The sequence below is a fragment of the Labrus mixtus genome, chromosome 6, assembly GCF_963584025.1.
Source record: "Labrus mixtus chromosome 6, fLabMix1.1, whole genome shotgun sequence".
Lineage (NCBI taxonomy): Eukaryota > Metazoa > Chordata > Actinopteri > Labriformes > Labridae > Labrus > Labrus mixtus.
Genome location: NC_083617.1, coordinates 5,537,279 through 5,558,115, shown reverse-complemented (window position 1 = coordinate 5,558,115; position 20,837 = coordinate 5,537,279). Strand labels below are relative to the sequence as shown.

The following is a 20,837-nucleotide window of genomic DNA, read 5'->3' as shown; positions in this document are numbered from 1 at the left end:
TTTCATTGAAGACAATGCTCCCACCTAGTGGCAAAATCAAGCCATTGCAACCTTTCTGTCAAAATGAATACCTTTGAATGGAGTGTTTTGTATCTGCTGGCTGCTGAGTCCAACTTGTCCTTGACAGCAGAACAGGTTCCTGAAGTATCCACGTTCAGCTGAGCACTTTTAGCTGCAGGGTCGTTTAGTCCACAAGCTTTAGCCACATCCAGAACTTTCTGTCCTGAAATGGTGATAAAGCGAAGGTCCCCTTTGTGCGAGATCACATCTTCTGAGAAGCTTTTCTGTCGCAGGAGTTTATCAGAGAGGATATTTAGGGAACTAGCAGGGGCTCCCAGCTCGTCCACTTCACCCTCCGCCTGGCCCAACCAGCCCTCGAACTCCTCAGTGTCATCCTGGAACTTCTTCAGCTCCTCCTGCACACACTGCACCTGCTTCATCTGCTGCTCGGCCTGCGTCAGCGAGGCGTCGTAGCGCCCCTTCAGCTCCTGGATGTTCTTCTGGAGTTTCTCCTTCTCCTGCGGAGACAGCACGTCTGCTTGTTTGTCGAGGAGAGCCTGAGCTGATTGTGTGGCCATGATCAGATCCTGCTGCTGGGACAGGATCTCCTGATGACGGGCCTGTGGGGAAGAACAAAGTCTTCAGGATACAACAGCGACACAAATTGCAGTCATTTTTATTCTCATTTTTAAATAATCCAAACTAAATTAAAATCCATGTTTTATAACAATTTGTTTTCACTGACTTTAAAAGCTGCAGTATCTACTGTAAGATTTTAATCCCCTATCTGTTTCAATAACTTCTAATTAACTTCTCCTAAACTATTTAAACATATCTTAGAATAGATCTTTAAAGTCCTATGATGTCAAATATCCCTTCTAATACCAGATGTCACAATTAAACGGCAAATTTTCCAGATAACACTTGACTTGACATTTAATTTTCTAAATGTCAAACAAAATATTATTTGGGTGTTTTCTTTTGGCAGCGGGGCCTGTCTGCAATTACTGTGAAACCAGATTATAAATTGAAGAAGACATGTCTAGTTTAGTCATGTTATTTCTCATATTTTATATTGAACTGTGATGATCTGGCAGAAGTAATTCTCTGGGATTTGAAAGAGAGTCCCAGCCTGCAAAGATCCTACTCGTAGGAATGAAATCCTGGACAAACTTTAACCTTCTCTCAACAAACAGCTGTACCTTGACTCTGTCATATTGCTTATCGAGATCCAGAGAGGCGTCTTTCTTGTCACTGGTCTCTCCGTCGACGTCCATTTCAGAGGTCTGTAATGCGTTTCCGTTGGCATCGTCATCGTCTCCTATCAGTCCCTGAGCTGAGGTTTCTTCAGGCAGGTTTCCGTTCTCTTTACTTACATGGTCAGTTTGAACCAGACCGTTCTCGTTTTGATTCCCTATGTTTGATATCCAGTCCAGAAGACCCTCGATTTTGTTCTTACTTTCTTCAAGGCGCTCAACAGCTGCGGCCTGAAGAGACAGATTGATAACACAATACTGAATAGAGGAGTTTATAAATATTATCATACCTTCATTTTAGCAATTTTGTTATTACACTGCTTGTTAAATCTGATGCATTACATATTTTCCAAATACATGTAAAGCTCATTTAAACTGACCTTTTCACTCTCCTGTTTTATAGCCGTGGTAACAACCTTCTCCAGATCTTTCCTGGACTCTTCGGCCCGCTGGTCGATGACCTTCGCTTTGCTTTTAGCCTCCTCTAACTTGCTCTCAATGACGGCGATTTCATCCGGCGTCAGCTTGTTGCGGTTTTCCTCCAGAAATTTTTTGGTACTGGTGATGACTTCATTTAAGGCACTGGCGTTGGTCAACACATCTTTTTGCAGATTCTTCAGAACAAACAGAGGAAGTAGTGCGGTCAAGACGGATCTGAACTGATGATAACATACTTAGAAACATACTGTGCATAAAGGAGGGTTATTATTTCAAACCTGATGTTCCTGTTGGTACTGCTGCAGGTCTGTGACGCTCTCTGCATGTTCAGCCTGTTGCTGGTGACCAATCAGGTGGTTTTCTGTCAGGGTGAGGTTATCACACACTTCCTCCAACTTATCTGTGAATTCCTTGTGTTTCTCCTGCAAGGACTGTAAATCAAGATAAAAACAACAAAATAAACACTCAAAAAAAAGGGAGGTTTCATATTCTCACCACATAACAAACCCTGAAAACCCATCCCAGTCACTTTTGGAGAACACAAAAGACAAAACAAGGTTGAGGAAACATTTGAAGCATATAAAGGAAACATGCAAAAGACAATAATTCCCTCTATCACAAGTGTGTGAAAACCCTAATATGCTGTGAACATGCTTTTTTTTGCCGTATGCCACTTTGGTCTTCTAAAGGAGACATTCAGTCCAGCTTGTTATTGTTGAAAGTTTTCCCATAAAGAAGCTTTATTGCCTGCAAATACTTGTTCACTGGTGTCTTCGAGGCCTGTAGGATACAACCAGCACAAAGGTTAGTCTGCAGGAGTGACGGGGCACTTGAACATGCAATGTGGTTAAAGCATTCAAAGGAGAACCTGAAAAGAAAGGCAATAATTCACTTACACATACAAATGTTAAAACGTTGGATGCTTCTTAATACATCATAAAGACACTTTCAAAGTCCAGTTATATATTTAAATACACTAGAATCAACACAAATATTGCATACATTTACAAAATAAACTCACTGTTTTTTGGAGCTGACTGATCTAGCAATCAGATGAAGAACATTTGAGAAATGTCTTGCCATAAATTAGTTATTTTTGCTAACCTGAACATTTTTGCTTTTTCTGCCTCAGTTTGAATTGATGTACTTTTTACTCCTATCCACACTTCATGCTACAACAGCAATGCTTAAATCTGTCTCATAACATGGCCTACACAGCCCACTCTACATGCATTGTAAGGATTAGCACAAAACATGATGTATTTTTGTTCTGTTAGTACAGTATATCCGCAGGCAAACCTTCTGCTGGTTCTCTTTCTCCCAGGTGTCCAGAAGGACCTCTAGGTCGCTCCTCTGGGTAAGAAGTCTGTCGGTCTGCTCCCTGAATGCTCTCTGAGTGCTGCTGAGGAACTTTAGGAGGCAGCTGCTCTGAGCCGGACTCAGGAACTGAGCATGCTCAGAAATAAAGCACTGGATTTCGAATGTGATGTCCTCTAACTTGAGTCGAGCTTCTTTCTGCAGATTGCTCTCAGTGTCCTGGAAGAGAAGACAGAAATATGCTGAGGATGTTGTTGTGGTTTGTAAGTGTACAAACTGATTTTTATTTTTTTTTTAAATGGGATTTTAAAGATACCCTGTTCTGTTGAATTAAATCTTTCAGTAACTCCACATCACATGTGTTCAAATCCCTGTCATTCATCTCAGAGCTGTGTTGGATGATGCCTGCTAACTCCTTAAGATCACTGAGATGCTTCTGGTAAGTTGACTCCAAATGTACCTAAAAATCACATTTTAAGTATTAACAGCTGATTCATCTATTACATCATTTTATATTAATCACCAGCATTGACCACTTGCCTTTCCTGCTTCCATCGCCTGAATCAGGGAGTGACCCCTGTCTGCACACATCTGTGAAACAGCCCTAAAGTTAGGCTCCAGCTCCATATATGTGGAGGCCAAATCTTGTTGGATCTGTATGGGAACGCCCTCATCAGCAGAATTCATGAGCTGTTTGGCTTTCTCAAAATCAGCTGTCAGGACACCAGCCAGTTTAGAAAGCTGGGACTCCAGAGACTGGATAAAAAAGCACAAATCGAATGCATACATATGGATGTACATAAATGAAAAATTGAGAACACATATGCTATAATGTGACAATACAATAAAAAAAACATGATTAAGTGGTTTATTTCTAACCTGACATTCCTCTATTTGGATCTGCAGTTCTTCCATGTGGTTACCCAGAGGAGCCTGCATTAAAAGGTCATTTCCGACATCATCTAAAACATCAGCGTGATCCTGAAGTCTCCCCACACACTCCAAGTAATCCTGGATTGAGTACAGCTGTTGGAGAGGAAAAGTCAAAACAATAGTAAAGCATATGTTTCTTATTTCAAAAACTAAAGGAGTGTTTAACATCAACATAAAAATCGACCTTGTTTTTGACTTCCTCTACTTTGCAGGTATCTGACCGGACGGGCGACTGAGGAGACGATCGGTGACTTGTCGCAGCAGATTGACAGTCACCCCCTTCCGATCCCTCATCTTCCCCCCCTGAGCTCTCCTCCTTGATGCTCTCCAGTATGTGCCTCCGCTCCTCCTGAGAATCCCCCCCCAGAGCAGAGTTCAGCGTGTCCATCACTTCCTGAAGCATCGACAGGTCTTGGCTCGAGGAAACAGACTTGAGAACCTCCAGCAGCTGCAGCTGGATGTTTGGAGCCTCAGACTTTTCTGTCTTCTCACCGTCTTTGTCCCCCTGCAGGATCAGCTCCGAGCTTCCCCCTTCTTTGTTGCTCACATCGGGGGCATTTTGCTTCAGCAGGTCCATGAGGAGATCGGGTTGAGCGCTCTCTATAAGTCCGTGCAATGTGTCTCTCTCTTCGTCTGTATTTTGTGGAGTATTTGCAATTATAGCAATCGTGCAGTCACTGTCTTGTGTTTGTGCCTTTTGCAAATCACTGACACTAATCGCTTCAAGCAATACCTCCGGGTCATCTGAACATGTCCTTACAGCCTCAGAAAACAAAGATGGAGCTGAAGATGTACTGCAGCTCTCTGACAGGAAATCAGCAGCTTCCTGGTGATGCTCAGCAGCACATTGATCTGATTTTAATTCCTTTGATTGAATATCAGATCCTAATCCTACACCCATTACACTTTCAGACATTCCTGGATTCATCTCTGCACCGATATCTGCATTTAGTTTATCTTCTGCCTTTGGCATTTGTGTATTCATTGACAAAGAGATCTGATTCATGTCACTGGAATCTGGAAGTATGTCCCTGTGTTGCCTCTCTTGGGGAAGACTGTGTGGGCTTAACTCAATGCCGTGTGAACCTGACAAAAGAGTGTAACCTTCTGAATCCTGTACATTAAAACACTTCAGACTGGTTGTATTGGTTGAAGCCTCTTCATCAAAAACAACAGGAGACTGAGGAGATCTCTGAACAAACATACCCGGGCCGTTATGAGAACATTGTGGCTCAGTTTCAACACTTAATTCGCTTTCTGAATCAAGTGCTGCCTGCTGAGGTAATGCTGTTCTGCTGCCATCTTTTGCAATGTTGTCATCATTGTTACAAGTACCCCTGGAGACAGAAACGACTGCACTCTCAACCAAAGCCCCGAGCGATGAGTAATCTCCACTTAAAGTTGGCTCGGTGTCCAAAGGTGACCGAACTGTACATGTGTCGTTCTCAATTTGACTTTCCCCGAGAAACACATTGCGATGCGATGAAGAAATGTCTAATTCGCTTTCGCCTATTGTCTGGTTTCCCATTTCGACATCATACCCAACGATGAAACACTCATTATCAGTGGTAGAAATGTCAGATTCTGAATTAGCAGATGCTGAATATTGAACTTCAGGACTAATCCTGTCACTCAGACGAGCTGGACGTGACTGTGTAGCTGTAGCAGAGTTTTCTATCACAGCGCTTGATTCATCAGCTGTGTCCATCAGATTGATTGCACCCTGTGAGTCATCGTCTTCGGCCGGTAAATGCTCTCCCTCAGCGTGATGAACGCACTCCGCAGTAACCTGACGCCACAACGAGGGTGAGATCATCGCGGTCTCATGAGCACCGACCGAGGGAGGGGAACGATGTGGAGAATTACTCATCTTATCTACGTTTCCTGTTGTCTCCCAATCCACCTCTGCATCTCCACTCTCACTCTCCATCTCTTTGATATTAGCTTCCTGATTGGTCAGATTAAGCACAAGGACAGCAACCTTCCTCTCGACCGGCTCCGGTGTGCTTTCAGCTTCATTAATAATATTAGAGCCCAGATTGTGATCATCAGGAATGAAATGAGCGCTGCTCTCTTCTTGATAAATGTTTGTTTTGCGGTCATCTTCGACCAATTCTGACTTCAATGACTCACTGAAACTATTGGTGCAACTTGTCCCCAAAAGGTTCTTCTCTGTACCCATGGAAAGAAGTGTATTTGAGGATATGCTAAAATCTGAGTCTGCCTGTTTTGAATCAAACATTGTGCTCTCCTCATCTTCCACAATAACGTCTTCTTCATCTGAATCCATCTGAAGCAGTTTTTTCATCTCTTCAACCATTCGCTCACCGGGAGCTTCCTCCAGTTCCTCTAGTTTATGTCTCCCAGAGGTGACATCTACAACAGACACTTCCTCTATTTCTGCTTTTAGAAGATGAACCACGTAGTCTTGCTCATTTTCAGCCTCCGAAAAGTCCTCCGAACAAAAAAAGTCAGCCTGGCTGAAATCTACTTTCTCTGATTCACTGCAAAGTGAGTCAGCGTCGTGGGTGTAGGTGATTGTTTGGTGGAAGGATTTCACAGTCATTTCACAGTCAAACATCCCTAACGATGATGAGTCTGAAATGTCTGGAAGAGAAGGAACTTCGTCACCTTCACAGTCGCCTCCAACGCTATCATGTTGTAAAGTATTTTCAAAAAGTCTCTCTGCGGATTCTCCTGACTTTGTCCAGCTTTGACACACGGTTTCATCTGCTTCTTCAGGCTCTGCGTTTTCCATATCAGTGTCATTACAAACTAAAAAATCTCTGAGCGGATGCTGTTTTAGTGCCTCGTCATTTGCATATATTTTTTCTTCAAATGAAATTCTTCCATTGGCAGAGGAGACGAGATAAGGAGGAGCAAATGTGTCTTGTGTGTATTTCATCATCTCCTCTGTTTCCTCATTTATGTGCAACGGGCTCTCCAAACCGACCACGTCTGATTGATGACCGACATCTAAAGTCAAAGAGGTTACATTTTTCTCAGCGTTTTCAGAAAATGTTGAATCCCGGAGAAAGATTTGAACCATCTGACTGAGCTGTGTGTCGAGTATGAGAACCCTCCGTCCTGTGTTTGGGTCAATGTAACTGTTCAACATTAGGTAGGAGATGAACAGCTGCTCGGCCTCAGCTGTAGTCGGGATGTTTTCTACACTTGAAACATCCGCAGCATTACAGCATCCATCAAGTGTGAGTTTTTTATACATGAGCCAAGATGAAAACTTCTCATTAAGTTCATCCACATCAGGGAACACATCAGGGATTTCTATAGATTTCAAAACCTCTGCTGTAAAGCAGTCGATAAAACCATGCTGGACGGCAGAGTCGATATCGACCACCTCGGAGTTTTCTGGAATGTAAAAAGCTGCTATTTTGCTCCGATCGCTAAACCATCTGCTTGTAAACTTGTCTGTGGTGATTTGTTGTTGACTACGCAGGAATGATTCAGACACTGTTTGGTTTTCCCCAAAGGGAGGCAACACAAGTCCAACAAACTGCTGATTCCTGAGTACTATGAGTGTGCTGCTTGAGCTCATCATATCGCACTGAACCGCTGCATCCACCTTCAGTCTATCGGCATTCTGGAGGTTTGATATACTACTCATAACATCCTCTGGCACATCTTGACTTTCTTTGAAGTCAGCTACATCCACCTCAGCACCCGACGGCCTCGACATGTTCTCCCGATCACTTGAAGCCTCGCCAGATGAGCTGAGGGTGTGAATACTCCTTCCTGGTGTCAGTGATTTATTTCTGCTGAGGCACTTTAATATCAGACTGTTGACTTCACTAGCCTCAACCTCCTGCACATCTAGGGGTGTCTGATCTGCGGTAGAGCTCAAATCCATCACATCATGACGGCTCTTTTGCTTCTGAAGAATCTCTACATAGACGGAGGCAGGTATTACACCAGACTGAAACGCCCCCTCCAGGGACAGTGTGTCCCCGCTGTAGCACACCTCCACTCCATCACCGACCTGTTTGATATCTATCAGTTTAATGATCGGGTCGTTACATGTGGCCCCTTCCCTCGCCGACGTTATATCAGAGAGAGACACAGAAGTGATGTGTGAACCCTGTATGCACTTGTCTGCTTCATTCAACTTTGGGGAATGGTTCAGGTTGGATTTATAAACGTCATGTTGTTTGAACGCATCGTCAGAGGTCAGACACACAGGCTGGTTGGACTTAGAGAGGTTGGAGGTCTCAGTCTTTGGAGGGGAAACTCCAGGCATGACATCCATCGGGACACTTGTGGGTACAGTTACAAGCTTAGCATCACTGGAGTTAGAATCCTAAGGTAAAAAGGAAAATGTCAAAAATTACTGAAGTGATTTTTAGTACCATATTTTGTATTTAGAGTAAATTAATTTTGATTTGAAGTATTCAAAAACAAGACAAAATATTAACTCACCAGCAGACAAAAGGAGACATGTTAAAACATCATGTGCACGAGTGCAAATCTGCTTCATGGTTGCAACAGGAGTGTGACATATAAAGCTATCATGCATCAGGGAATGCAGTTTTCCAGCATCTTGCAAAAAGAGGTTGGTTAGTTAAATCACACACTGTTTGGCAAATGGGTATGCATCCAATCTGATTTACTGTGTATGTTTCAGGTTGAAAACATTAATTATGGTGACTATCAGACCAAAGCCGGGTGCAGCAAAGCATGTTCACAGCATACTCAGATTTCCTAAATCTTGTTTTCTGTCCCTCATCATCGAGTGTAAATAAATAAAGAGAGAAAGAGAGAGAGAGAGAGAGAGAGAGATGCAAAAGACAATTCAAATTGTACTGGAGAGAAGGTAAAAAGGTTAGTCATGCAGCCGAACATCAGGTGGCACTGTTTCATAACACATTATAGGACAGAAATGCAAACCACGCAGTAAAAGAAACAGCCAAGAGCCCAACCTCTTCTGCAGAGGACGTCTGATCCGAACAATGTTGAGAGAGTTCACTGTACGCCTGATTCAGCGTCTTCAGCTGCTCCTGGGCCTTTTCTCTTTCCTCTTCTGTCATCCTGTGAGACACAAAGACACAAAGGGTGAGCCTGAGGCTGCTCAAGGTGGACTAAGTCTTAAGTTCAGAGCGGGTCAACAGTAGCTTGACTTACTTGTCACTGTGTTTGTTCAGCATCATTTGGGTGGCTCTCAATGCTTCTGCAATTTGTTCCTTCTTAGTGACCATTTCTTCCACTGACACCTTAAACATAGAATCATAGCACATTAATACATGATAACCTGTGAAATGTAGCTCTACTTTGACTGTATGATTACATTTCTAATTATTATTATTATTATACAATTTTGTTGCCACCAGTGTGATAATAGTAAGAAGAAACAAAGCTCACAAATGATCACACATTCACACACACTCAAATCGTTATAAAACATCCCATTAAGGGTTTTCTATTAACTTTGATGAAATATGTTAAATGTAGATTTTCTTTAAATTGATAAATACTTTAAAAAAAGGAATGTAAAATCACTCCGATAGAACAACTCTGCAGAGACTCTAAAGTTTGTTGGAGCTCTGTTATGTATGCAATAACGAGGAGTTGATTTATCTCCATCGTTATTTTGGATTTCTTTTGTCTACTGATGTATTTCGCAGCTTTGGGTATTTTCCATTTGCTTTCAATGAATGGTCAGAAAATGAGGAAAATTTTCACTGTAGTCAGAAACTGAATAAGAGAAATGTTTTCAATGTGTCAAATTATAATAACTTATTATAGTTATAGAGTAGAAGTCCAAAGCTGTCATTATGGCATTAAATTTGTTGATTTTGATCTTTTTATCGACAATATTTTTCTGTTTTAATATATAAATGCAAATTAAACAAACTATAAGATTAATATAAAATGTTAAAATATACACTTTTTTAATCAAAAACATTTTTTTTTAGCAAAGATAAACCTTACTGACATATATTTATGTGGAATAAAGTCAGAACATTTTCTAATTAATACCAATAATAATAAAACATTTCATTCATGCTCCTACATTTAACTTTAACTGTGTTTGTTATGTTTACAAAAAATAATATTAAAATGTCAGCATCCTGTGCTTATAGTTGATAAAACAGCAAAAGCTTCACTGATTACTCAAATGCAATAAAATAATAGTGTGATTAAGAGGCCTGATAGTTTGCTCTTACACTGATTATTGATACATTGTTTATCTCAATATTTGACACAGGTCTGAACTGGTAACATAAAAGTACAACGTGTATACAAATAGCAACAGTGAAAATTGGAAATGTGCCAGATTTTGCCAAGTAAGCGAAAACCTTTGAAACAAGACAGAATCTGCACTCCTTATTTAGTCTCTTTCTAATACGTCAATAAGTTGGACTGACCTTAAAAATTACCAAACTGCTCGTTGACGCTAATCTATCACAACTAAAATGGTATTGCATTGCTAACGTTTGCTATTATGCATTAGTGAAATTATACTTTTAAATCCTAATTAAGTAGCATAATGTCAGCTTCGGACTAAATGTGGAGTGAATGGTTTCTTAGACAAACATGGGAAATGTATTGTGTTACATCGATAACCAGTTGGGCTGATTGTTCTGAATTATTTGTGCTTGTGCAACATACATGTGAGTCCGTTCATGAAATCAGTAATAAAACAAAACATCTCATTGGGAGCTAAGTGACAGGGGGAAACATCAGATCTGATAAAGTAATTAGAAACCCTATAAATAAAATGATCAGAAAGTAGACAGTGATTCTTTTATTATTATAAATCATTCACTGTGACACCAAATTGCTGTGATATGATTATGCTAGAAAAATACTCTTCACCATCAAACCAAAAGCATTGTCTCATGTACAAACATATGTGGCAGGGTATGAACAACAAGACACAATGAAAACACCACAAACAGCACACGTTATTTACCTGGGGCTTATTAGAAGCGTCTGTGTTGGCATTGCTATCTTTCTGGGCATTTCCACCATTGTTTGAAGTCTGTTTCACATTGGACATCCAGTGCAATAGTTTGCTAACTTTATCACCATGCTCTCTCTTCTCCTCATCAACAGACCTCTAGAAATTCAAACAGATGGGGGGGTTTGACAACAATGTTAAATCTGCTTAAAGAAAGAAAGCAAGCGGCAAATCCTTAAATGGTGGGATACCTAAAAAAACAAACATTTTAATGAGAGTTTAAACACCAAAGCTCAGATATCATTGTAAGATGCATCAACCACTGTATGAAGAGAAATGAACTGAAAAGGTTATTCAACAGTGAAGTCATGAAGGGTAACTTCACAGACAAACACAAACTTTTTTTTTTTTTTTTAGTTTTTGCTATGTACAACTGCTTATTGCTTATATGTCCAAATATGATGAAATGTCGATTTGGCTCCAAAACCATGAATCTTTATGGCCTCAAGTAACCTTAACCCTGTGTGGCAGTCGAACACGCTTCTCTCGAGCGCCTCCCTGAATGCGATTCTTCTCTTGGTCTTTGGACAGGTGAGGCTTTTGTTGAGGAATTTCTCATCTTTGAGTACAGCGGCAGTGGCTTTGTCAATCAGGCCGCTCTGGATGACCTCCTCAAGTGAGACTCTGTCATGAGTGTCCGGGTTTATCAATCCTCCAGTCAGGAGCTGGAATTCAATGCAGCGGAAACCGGCATCCTTTGGGAAGAGATTTTCCTGAACGGCCTTGGAAATGGACACGGCCTTTGAAGTCTTGGGATGGACGATGCCATTGTACGCCTGCTCAAACTGTTGGAGCTGCTGGCTCAATCCCTCGTCTAATAAACCTCTGTTGAGAGCGTCCGAGAGAGGAACCTTCTCCCCAGAAGCGGGGTCGCAGATTCCTCCAGTGCAGGCCTGGGCCTCCAACAGGCGTAGCGCTGTGTTTTTATCGGTAAAACCCTGCTGAAAACCCTGAAGTATTGATATCCTCTTCTTCTGATTGACGTCCCAAAGACCAGCGATTGGGCTGTTTACATCTTCCACAACGACCATCCTTGAATATATGATGTCTGCGATCTCGCAGATACTGAGAAGCCCGCTGCGGTAGCTCTCGAGCTCAGATGCTTCGAGGTACCTCTGACTTACTGCGGACTCTAGACAAAGTTGTCGGCCACTTCTGACATCAGCTATGATGTGACGTGGGCTTCCGTTGGTGTCGACCGTTGACTTTTCCTTCCACTCACTTTCCTGCTGTGACAGAAAATGGTAGGTCCTCTTGTCAATGTGTCCCGCTTTGTAAGCTTCGTAAGCTGACATTTCATTGCCAGAACTGCTGATGACAACAGAAGCTCTATGGCAACTTGTGGGCGAGTTGATTGTTAGATGTCTCTGACCGAATGGGAAGAGGAACACGCCGCCGTCCACGTCAAAAAGACAGGTCTTGAGTATTTCTGCGTAGTATGCTTTCTGTCCAGTGTCAGGGTTGTGGAAACCTTTGGGGTTACTGGTTGGATCATATAGACCCTGAAGAAACTCTTCGTTCAAAAGACCATGGTCAACAGCAATGCAAGCCGGCACCCTGACGCCGGTCTCTGGGTCGATCAATCCTCCAGTTGCTACCTGGACTTCAAGGATCTTCTTGGCTTTGAATCTATCCAGAATTTTGTTATCCATAGCTTGAAACACGGACAGCTTTCGGCCAGCATAAGCGTACCCGCTAACCGCTTTCTCTGCCTCCATTAGTTTATCTTTCAAGCCTTTTTCTATGATACCTCTCTCCAGGGCCTCCTCTACCGAGTGCATTTGTCCTGTGGACAGATCTGTCAGGCTTCCTGACACAGCCTGAGCCTCGAGAAACTCAAGAGCGTATGTGTTAGCTAAGAAGCCTTTCTCAGCAGCTTCCTGGAAGGATATCTTCTTTTTACTGGACTCCACGTAAACCCCAGCAATCGTAGTTGGTTTGCCGATGTACTGAGCGAGTGAGGCCTGCACCTCTTCCATTGTGATGAGGCCCACCTCCAACTTCCGCAAAATCTCTTGATCCAAGAACTTAAATTTGATTAAGCTTTGAATATTTGTGTTGCCTTTGGTTTCTGGGAACTTTTGAGAAGTTGAATACACTGCACTCTTCAGTTTGTCTTCCCTGTCTGCTTTCTTCTCTGACGTGCTAACACCGTCACATGTTTCGTTGATCTGATACGTCGTCGTCCGGATGACTCTGTGTATTTTAGTCGTCTGTTTGTCTGTCAGCCCACACAGAGCCAAATATCCCTGCGTCGCCACAGCAGTGGGCTCTTCGGATTTGGTCTGGCTCGTACTGGTGACATTCTGCGTTTCTTTTTGGAGCACAGTGGACGTTTGATTACTAGAGCTATTCAAAACTTTCTTTGTTGGTGAATCAGGAAGGCTTGAATGAATCACTTCCATTTTGTCTTGTGTGACTCGTTTCTGCCCTTCTAGAGGGTTTTCTCTCTCCTTTGTTGATATCTGTAGACATGACATGGAAGATCTCTTTTAGTTACAGAAGATTATTGTTCGCTGTTATAGATAACCAGAAAAGCTAAAGATAACAATCAGTAAATTATCTTTACTTGATAATGACTATGATATTGTGTTGCAGTATAGCTGAGCTAACTTCCTCCTTACCTGTGAGGACACTTTCATTTTGAGATCCTCGTCCTCCCAGTTGCATTTTGGACATCGATATGAGGGAACTGCTGTCTGCATCGCTGCTTGTCCCATCTTCAACAAAGCAGCCTCGTTGTCTTTCCCATAGTTCATCATCTGGTTCTCAGCCTTCATGTTGACCCCGAGCGTTGACAGCATTTCCTTCAGACTTTTAATCTCTTTGACGTACAAATCTATCTGCCCCTGAAGAGATTTTGCCTCCCTGTCCTTCATCATCAGTTTCCGCTCACTTTCTGCCAGGAGCTGTTTCACCTTGGCCGACTCGTTTGACTGCTCATTGCGCTGCTGAGTGCTTGTTTTCGAGCTAAGTTTCAGCTTGTCTTCCAGTTGGGCGATTTGCGATTTTGCCTTTGAGAGCTCAAGCTCGAGCTTTGTTCTGTCTTGCTCCAGTTTGTCCATTTTGATCTGCAGCTGTCGGTCTGTCTGTTGTTTTGTTTCAGCCATGTTTTGATGAACTGTTATCTGTGTGATGTCTTGTTTGAAATACTTGTTCACCAGGTCTGCCACTCCTGCACCGTGCAATTGCTGATTTGAATTGCCACTTTCATTCAAGATTTCAGATTGCAGTAAAACAAGCTTTTTCTCTATTTCCGTCTGCACCAGCACCAGCTGCCTCTCGTAGCCCTCTTTCTGAAGGTCTAGTTTGTTTTTTAACTCCTCTAACATTTTCTTGCACTTCTCAAGTTGATCCTCCATCTGCTCGGCCTTCAGCTGCAGATTAGAGTTTTCTCTTTGCTTCTGTTCAGCTTCTCTTTGAGCTCCCTGCAGCTTTTCTTTCAGCGTTCTGACTTCCGATCCCAGCAAGATGTTTTTCTCCGCCGCCTCCCCTCTCTCCCTCTTAAGGATCGTGTTTTCATGTTGCAGATTTGATCGAGATTTGTCAGAATTCGACGCCGCTTCTTTTATTGTCACTTTGGTTCTCTGAAGCTCAGACTCGAGCTGCGATATTTTAGATTCTTTGGCTCGTCTCTCTTGGGTCTCTTTCGACAATTCCTCCCTAGTTCTCTGCAGGGAAGAGTTCAACTCTGACATTTTAATATTCAAAGTCTCTAGCTTCCTCTCTGTTGCTTTCTTGTCGTTCTGGAGTGAATACATCTCCTGCTTTAGGTTCTCTATAATTTCCTCTGAGCTGCAGTTTACCCCTTTCATACTGATCTTTTGATTAAAAAGCTCATCTTCTAACGCCTGGACTTTGTTGCGATGTTTTTGACTCTCAGCGGTTTCTTTTTGCAGTTCTGCGCTTTTTTCCATTAGCGTCATGTTCAAATCATTAATTTCAATGTTTTGCATGTGGATCTTTTCATTTGCAGAGTTCCTCTCAGCAAACACCGACTTCAGCTCTAATTTCAGATTGGATATCTCACTCTCGTAATTGATCATTTTAGAGTTGAATGTTTTGATTTTCTGCTGCAGCTCGTTCATGTCCCTTACCTCCTCACTGTAATCCTGCAGTTTCATTTGGAGCTCATGGTAGGTTATGGATTTCCTATTTAGTTCCTCCTCAATAATTCTAACCTGAGACTTGGTGCTCTCTGCCTGAGACTGTAAGATTTTAACCTGCTGATCTTTACTGTCCATTTCCATCTTCACCTGATCGAGTTTAACTCTCGCGTTCTTCAGATTGTTTTCCATTTCTGTATTCATCTGCTTCAACTCGTCTACCGTTTTCTGCAGCTGTACAGCAACTAATTCACTTTTTTGAATTTCTGCCTCGAGGTTCTTGCATTTGAGATGCGACGCCTGATCGGATCTCCTCATTGAGTTATTTTCATCGTTAGCCGCTTGAAGCTGCTGTTTCCAGCTCTCTATCTCGCTCTTTAAGGACTTGATCTTTTGCTCGGAAAATGATCGTTCTTTTTCCAGCGACTCTGTTTGGATCTGAAGGCCTCTTACGTCGCTATCAGACGAGGCGTTTATCCTCGTGAGCTCGTTGCATTTAGACTTCAGCTGATCTATTACGGCCTGCTTTGACGTTACCTCCTCTTCCAAGTTGTTGATTTTAAAAACATTGTCCTGCTCCACAGAGCTTTTCTTATGCAGCTCTCCTTGTGTGACCTTCAGCTGCTCTTTGAGACCTTCCACCTCGGTGCTTTGGAAAAATGTGCTTTGCTCCAACGAAGACTTTTCTCTCTGGAGAGATCTGATTTCCTCCTGAAGTTCATAGATGGATTTCTTCATGTTATGTGCTTCCTGCTGGACATCCTCTATTTTCTGCCTCATGGTACTCCTTTCATTCTCCATGTCCATCTGCAGTTTCTTCACCCTGTTATTGCTGTCATCCAACAGCTTTTTATAACTTTCTGCTTTCTCTTCAGCCATCTCTGCTTTTTTCTGCACCAAGTCTAGCTCCTCCTGTTTCTGCTGAAGGGCTTCTCCCATCTTTCTTTCATTTTCTCTAACTGCAGATAACTCACTGTGAACTGTCAACTGACTCTCTGGTACCGCAGAGTGGACTTCACTTTGCAACTGTTCCTCAATGTTTTCCTCGATGTGCAACATCCTCTGAAGTTGGGGGCCTTGTTTTTCCTGATCTTCATTTGTTTTTTTCAAGATGTCCTCTAGGTTTGCCTGAGTGAGCGCCCACTTGGCCTCTAACTGCTCTATTAGCTGTTTTGCATGGCTTAATTCCTCGTCACTGGCAGCTTTGTCTTTAACTGCTATGTCTAACCTGGTGCTATACTGCTGAACGTCATGCTCAAGTTGTGATTTCTGAAAGGTTAGATCATCAATCGTCTTCTGTTGTGTTTCCACTTCTCCTTCCAACTCTTCCAGCTGTTCTTGCTGTTCAACCAGCAGAGCCTCCTGGTCCAGGATTTGTTGTCTAAGTTGACTAACCTCTACTTCCCCTTCGGCTTTCTGGAGCTCCATGCTCTCTGTCCGCTTTGTATTCTCTGCTTTGTCATTAGCCTTTCTGTTCTATAATGCAAAAAAATATGTCATCCACTTTTTTTTTAAAAGCTCAATCCATATTGTAAAAAAGCATGAAATTCTTACTTCTTACCAGAAAGCTGCAGAAATATCAAACAATCCCTCCAGGAAAGTGCAGTTTCAAGATCGCCTGATTTTGAAATTGGCGATATTTTGCAGGTTTAACACTTACGAATAAGGAATCTGGTTCTATAAAAAACATTTTTAAAGTACTTGTCATTGATTTGATCAGTGTCTTTACCCTCAGATTCCCTTCTCATGACAATTTAAGAAAATTGATCTGAGAATACATCTCAAAACAAATATGGACACAAACTCCTGGAGAGGCTGCATGTCTTGTAGAAAGTTCTACACGAGAAAGACTTTCTGTCGAGGAATAAAAAAGTCTCTCTCCTCCCAGCAGGTCACCATCACCAGCTATACTCATAAATATTCATGCACACATGCATTTCCTTTGCTTCTTCTGGGCACTGAAGCAAAGATCTCCACTCACGACGAGCCGACCACAAAAATAAAGAAATACGACCCTTGGAGGAATTAAAGAACTTATGGCAGAGAAGGCTTAGAAATACATTGTCTGTTACTTCATTATTTAATGAACATAAGAATGAGGTTAACATTTTGAATGCAAACCAGAAGGTCTAGGAACCATGCAAAGAGAAAATGCAAGGAGAAAATGTACAATTTAAAGCATCCATATAGCCCCCACAAGTCTAAAAATGTGCTGCATGAGCCGCTATAGTGTATGGAAGCAAGTATGGAAATCCATGAAATATTCAGAGATGGTTCTCTCACCTCCTCTTCTTCCGTTCTCTTCAGCGTCTCACTTGCAAACTTCACATACTGCGTCATGAGGGTAACCAGAGCGGTGTAGCGTGTTCGGAGATCCATGAACTGTGTGACAAAGACAAAAAAAAGAACACAAGTTTGTCATTGAGATGTGTTTTACTAAGAGCTCAAGCCTCCAGTCCTCAGTAAGTGTATTAACCGTTTTACCTCCTGCTGAATGGAATCAGAACAGCTCTGCATCCTCCGTTTCTTCAGAGGGGATTTGTGCTGGGAATCGACCATCGCTCTGAAGGTCATCAGCTGAAGTTCATAATCCTGGAAAGAGATGTGAGAGGTTACAAGGTTGTTTTCCTTCTCAGGTGAAACCTAGTTTTTCAGTTCAGATCTTCACTTGACCCTTGCCCAACAAAGCTGAAGTAGAAATTACACAAGTTGCTAAATGCACATATTGTAAAACCATAAGAAAGCTTAATAAGCATCGGTAAAAAAAAATTGTTGAAAAAACAGTTTACCTTAATGGAGGACGAGTAATGCTCAGAGTACTTCTGACACTCGTCAATTCTGCCTTGTTTCTGTTCGATTTCAGCGACAAGGACCTGAAAAAAGGCAAATATTTGAAATGCATATTTAGCAATCCAAATAAATGTAAACTCTTTGTCTTGTTTTCAAGAGCTGAATCCTTGTTTTACCTTCTGTGTGTTTAACAGCTCAGCCAGCGCCTTGCTATCTTCAGGTTTGTTTTCTTGGGCCTTCAGCTGGGATGCTTCCATTTCTCTCGCCCATTCATCGAGATTACTGAAGGAGTCTCTGTAGTGTTTCAATGATTTGCCGATACCATCCAGGTCCCTTAGCCTGAAATTGAAAAGTTATAGTCAACAGAAATAATCAAACTTGTAATATTTGAATGCTGAATGCTTTAAGAAGCAGTGAACACTGACCTGCTGTCAATCTGGGAGTGAATGTTCTGCCATCTCTCACTCAGCTGATCGGCCTTCTCCTTGTGCCAGTCCAGGTCAAAGTCACGTTCGTTGTGCGCCTTGAACATGCGTTCGCTGACGACTCGCGCTTTCTGCAGCTCGTCCTCCATGTCATGAAACACCTCCTGCTGCTCGTCGATCTCTGTCCGCCATTGCTAAAAATCACATTGAAGGAGAGATGTCTCAAAAGTGAGCTAAGAAAAAAAGTTTGCCAAAGTTGGTGAAATGCTGAATCCGACATTTAGTTTACCTTCAGTGTTGAAATGACCGCCTCAATGGACTTGACATCAGAGTTCATGGCATCTTCCTCGTAGAGTTTGGATTCGTAGGCCTTCACAAGCGCCTCAGCACTCTGACTGTGCTTCACCACCAAGCTCACTGTTTTCAGTCTGCAAAATAAGAGAACCCCGTTACATTCATTTTTTAAATCCATTTAATAAATAGTCAAAATATCGAAAAGTCACTGTTTCGACTCTTGCACAAAGAAGTTAGTCTTACTTGTCCATATAAATGGAGGACATAGAGGACACTTGGCCCATGCTCTGAACAAGGACGGAGAGTTCAGAGGAAAGCTTCGGCACTGAAGGAGAACCTGCAGCCTGTCTGAGGAACACCTCACACTTCTCCTTCATGACGTCAAGGTCCCCTCTCAATTTATCCAGCTCTGATGTCTTATTCTGCAAGGTAGCATGTAGAAAATCACGATTTTAGTAAAACCACGGCTGAGGATTTCACAATTTGAAGAGATCATTTGTACCGAGATGGATACCTCGTGTTCAGTGATGCGCTGCAGGCTCTGGTCCAGGTCGTCTCTCTCCAGAGGCGTACGGAGCTGCCTGATCAGGTGTTCTTCATGAGCCTCCAGATGCATGCGGAAGTTGCGTATTTCTGAGATGTAATGGTTGTACACAGACTCCTCGTGTTCCTCTGTGGAAATGAGCACAAATAATGCCATTAGAATATCAATCAACCAATTACATTTGACTGTCAAAAAGTTATGGGAAAGTTTTGTTGGAGCTAAAACTAGTCATCATTTTTAAAAATCACAACAATTTAACAGGTGATACTACATACAAAACAAAAAGAGTGTTAAACCCACATTTGATTTTATACATAAAGCAGCAAGACAAATAGTCACCACTAGATGGCATCATAATCCTGTTGGCAAGGACCTGATGCAGTTCCTCTAAATCATAGCACTTTGTACACTACTTAAGCGTAGTCATGCACACATTGTTTTTTAAAAGATGAAAAGTTAATGCGCAAAAGAGGAGTCAAGTAATATAAATTAGTGTTCATAAATATATCTGTGTCCCGGTTGAAATAAAAAAAACATTCTGCAGTCCTCAAAATACAATATTAGTATTCTAAAAAAAATGTCCTCTCCTCTATTTTGCATCTGTGGCTGCTCATTCAGAGCTAAGAAAACCATCTCCATAGAAACGTGTTTTAACAAACAAGCCTTTAAAACAACAAAATTCCAAAAGGCATTAACTAAAGACTAACAGGCTTAAGGTCCATGTGTTTCCCCCCGGATGTTTTTGTTCAATTTGCACCGGCAGGTACTAGTTTACAGGGTGAGAATGGGAATGTGAGCCTTGCCTCTTTCTGCAGATCTGAGCAGTTCCTGGTAGTACTCCTTGCAGGCCAGCACGTCTCTCTCTAGCTGGGCGCAGTCCGCAACCGTGAAGACCTCGGACTCCTCGCTGTCCTCCAGGTACTCGTCAAAGTGCGACTGCAGGTTGCTCAAGACCTGCTGATGCTCGCCTGGCAACATGGTCTTTATCTGTTTGGGTGAGATAGATACATGGGATATAAAACAACTTTAAAAACTTATAAACTGAACCTTATCAACATGATCGATCATCAGCTGGAGATCTAAAAGAGCAAAACAGTAATCCAAACATACCGAGGACACATTCCAGTTGCGGATGGCTCGTATATCAGCCATGAGATAATGCCACGACACCACACTCTTCATGTTGATGTGGGAGTGGTGCCACAGTGCCAGGACATTCTGGTATAACTGTTCAGTTCTGCAAGGAAATCAAATCAAATTAACCACCCATTTCAGTTTTGCAGGGCTTATGCATTCCAGTTCCAGACACTAGCATCTCACCTTGTTGCCATATCAACAGCCTCTTTGTTTGGTGGAGGCACAGTGAAGCAGACAGAGGGCACCATGGCTTCGTTCCCGGCTAGATTGATGACCTTCCACTTTGCCCGGTGTGAGTTATTGGCCAACACGCACTCATCGTCCTTATAAATGGTGATCTGAGAAAGACGTCACAAAGGCACGGCCATGTTTGAATCTTTCAAATCATACTGGGATATTATGGAGAAGAGGGACTTCTGTATACCTCTATCTGTCGGTAATCACAGATGGCTTTAACAGGGATGGAGGATCTCACAGGGCTGTCAGGGTTCCTGGGTTTCAGCTGCACGATATTCTTGGCCCTGCCCACTAATCCAGCTACAGTGCTGCGGTACTGAAGAAGCTGCTCTTTCTCCTCCTATGGACACACCCAGCAAAAAAAAAAAAAAAAACATGTATTTT

The 20,837-nt window shown here is 42.2% G+C and overlaps 1 protein-coding gene across 1 annotated transcript in view; it reads right to left on the bottom strand.

Annotated features, from left to right (window-relative positions):
- The window catches only part of dst (dystonin), a 112,131-nt gene that overhangs the window by 47,702 nt on the left and 43,592 nt on the right, over nucleotides 1-20,837 (bottom strand). The window contains exons 22-45 of the mRNA XM_061039610.1: nucleotides 20,641-20,793; nucleotides 20,400-20,554; nucleotides 20,190-20,316; nucleotides 19,883-20,066; nucleotides 19,050-19,207; nucleotides 18,779-18,957; nucleotides 18,531-18,669; nucleotides 18,242-18,435; nucleotides 17,993-18,155; nucleotides 17,816-17,899; nucleotides 17,511-17,618; nucleotides 17,310-17,408; nucleotides 10,873-11,019; nucleotides 9,081-9,169; nucleotides 8,879-8,987; nucleotides 4,129-8,259; nucleotides 3,891-4,037; nucleotides 3,552-3,767; nucleotides 3,328-3,471; nucleotides 2,994-3,230; nucleotides 1,973-2,125; nucleotides 1,637-1,870; nucleotides 1,203-1,487; nucleotides 72-620 (exon numbers count right to left, since the gene is read on the bottom strand). Coding sequence (XP_060895593.1) covers nucleotides 72-620; nucleotides 1,203-1,487; nucleotides 1,637-1,870; nucleotides 1,973-2,125; nucleotides 2,994-3,230; nucleotides 3,328-3,471; nucleotides 3,552-3,767; nucleotides 3,891-4,037; nucleotides 4,129-8,259; nucleotides 8,879-8,987; nucleotides 9,081-9,169; nucleotides 10,873-11,019; nucleotides 17,310-17,408; nucleotides 17,511-17,618; nucleotides 17,816-17,899; nucleotides 17,993-18,155; nucleotides 18,242-18,435; nucleotides 18,531-18,669; nucleotides 18,779-18,957; nucleotides 19,050-19,207; nucleotides 19,883-20,066; nucleotides 20,190-20,316; nucleotides 20,400-20,554; nucleotides 20,641-20,793 — 8,184 coding nt within the window. The remainder of the gene's footprint in view (nucleotides 1-71; nucleotides 621-1,202; nucleotides 1,488-1,636; nucleotides 1,871-1,972; nucleotides 2,126-2,993; nucleotides 3,231-3,327; nucleotides 3,472-3,551; nucleotides 3,768-3,890; nucleotides 4,038-4,128; nucleotides 8,260-8,878; nucleotides 8,988-9,080; nucleotides 9,170-10,872; nucleotides 11,020-17,309; nucleotides 17,409-17,510; nucleotides 17,619-17,815; nucleotides 17,900-17,992; nucleotides 18,156-18,241; nucleotides 18,436-18,530; nucleotides 18,670-18,778; nucleotides 18,958-19,049; nucleotides 19,208-19,882; nucleotides 20,067-20,189; nucleotides 20,317-20,399; nucleotides 20,555-20,640; nucleotides 20,794-20,837) is intronic.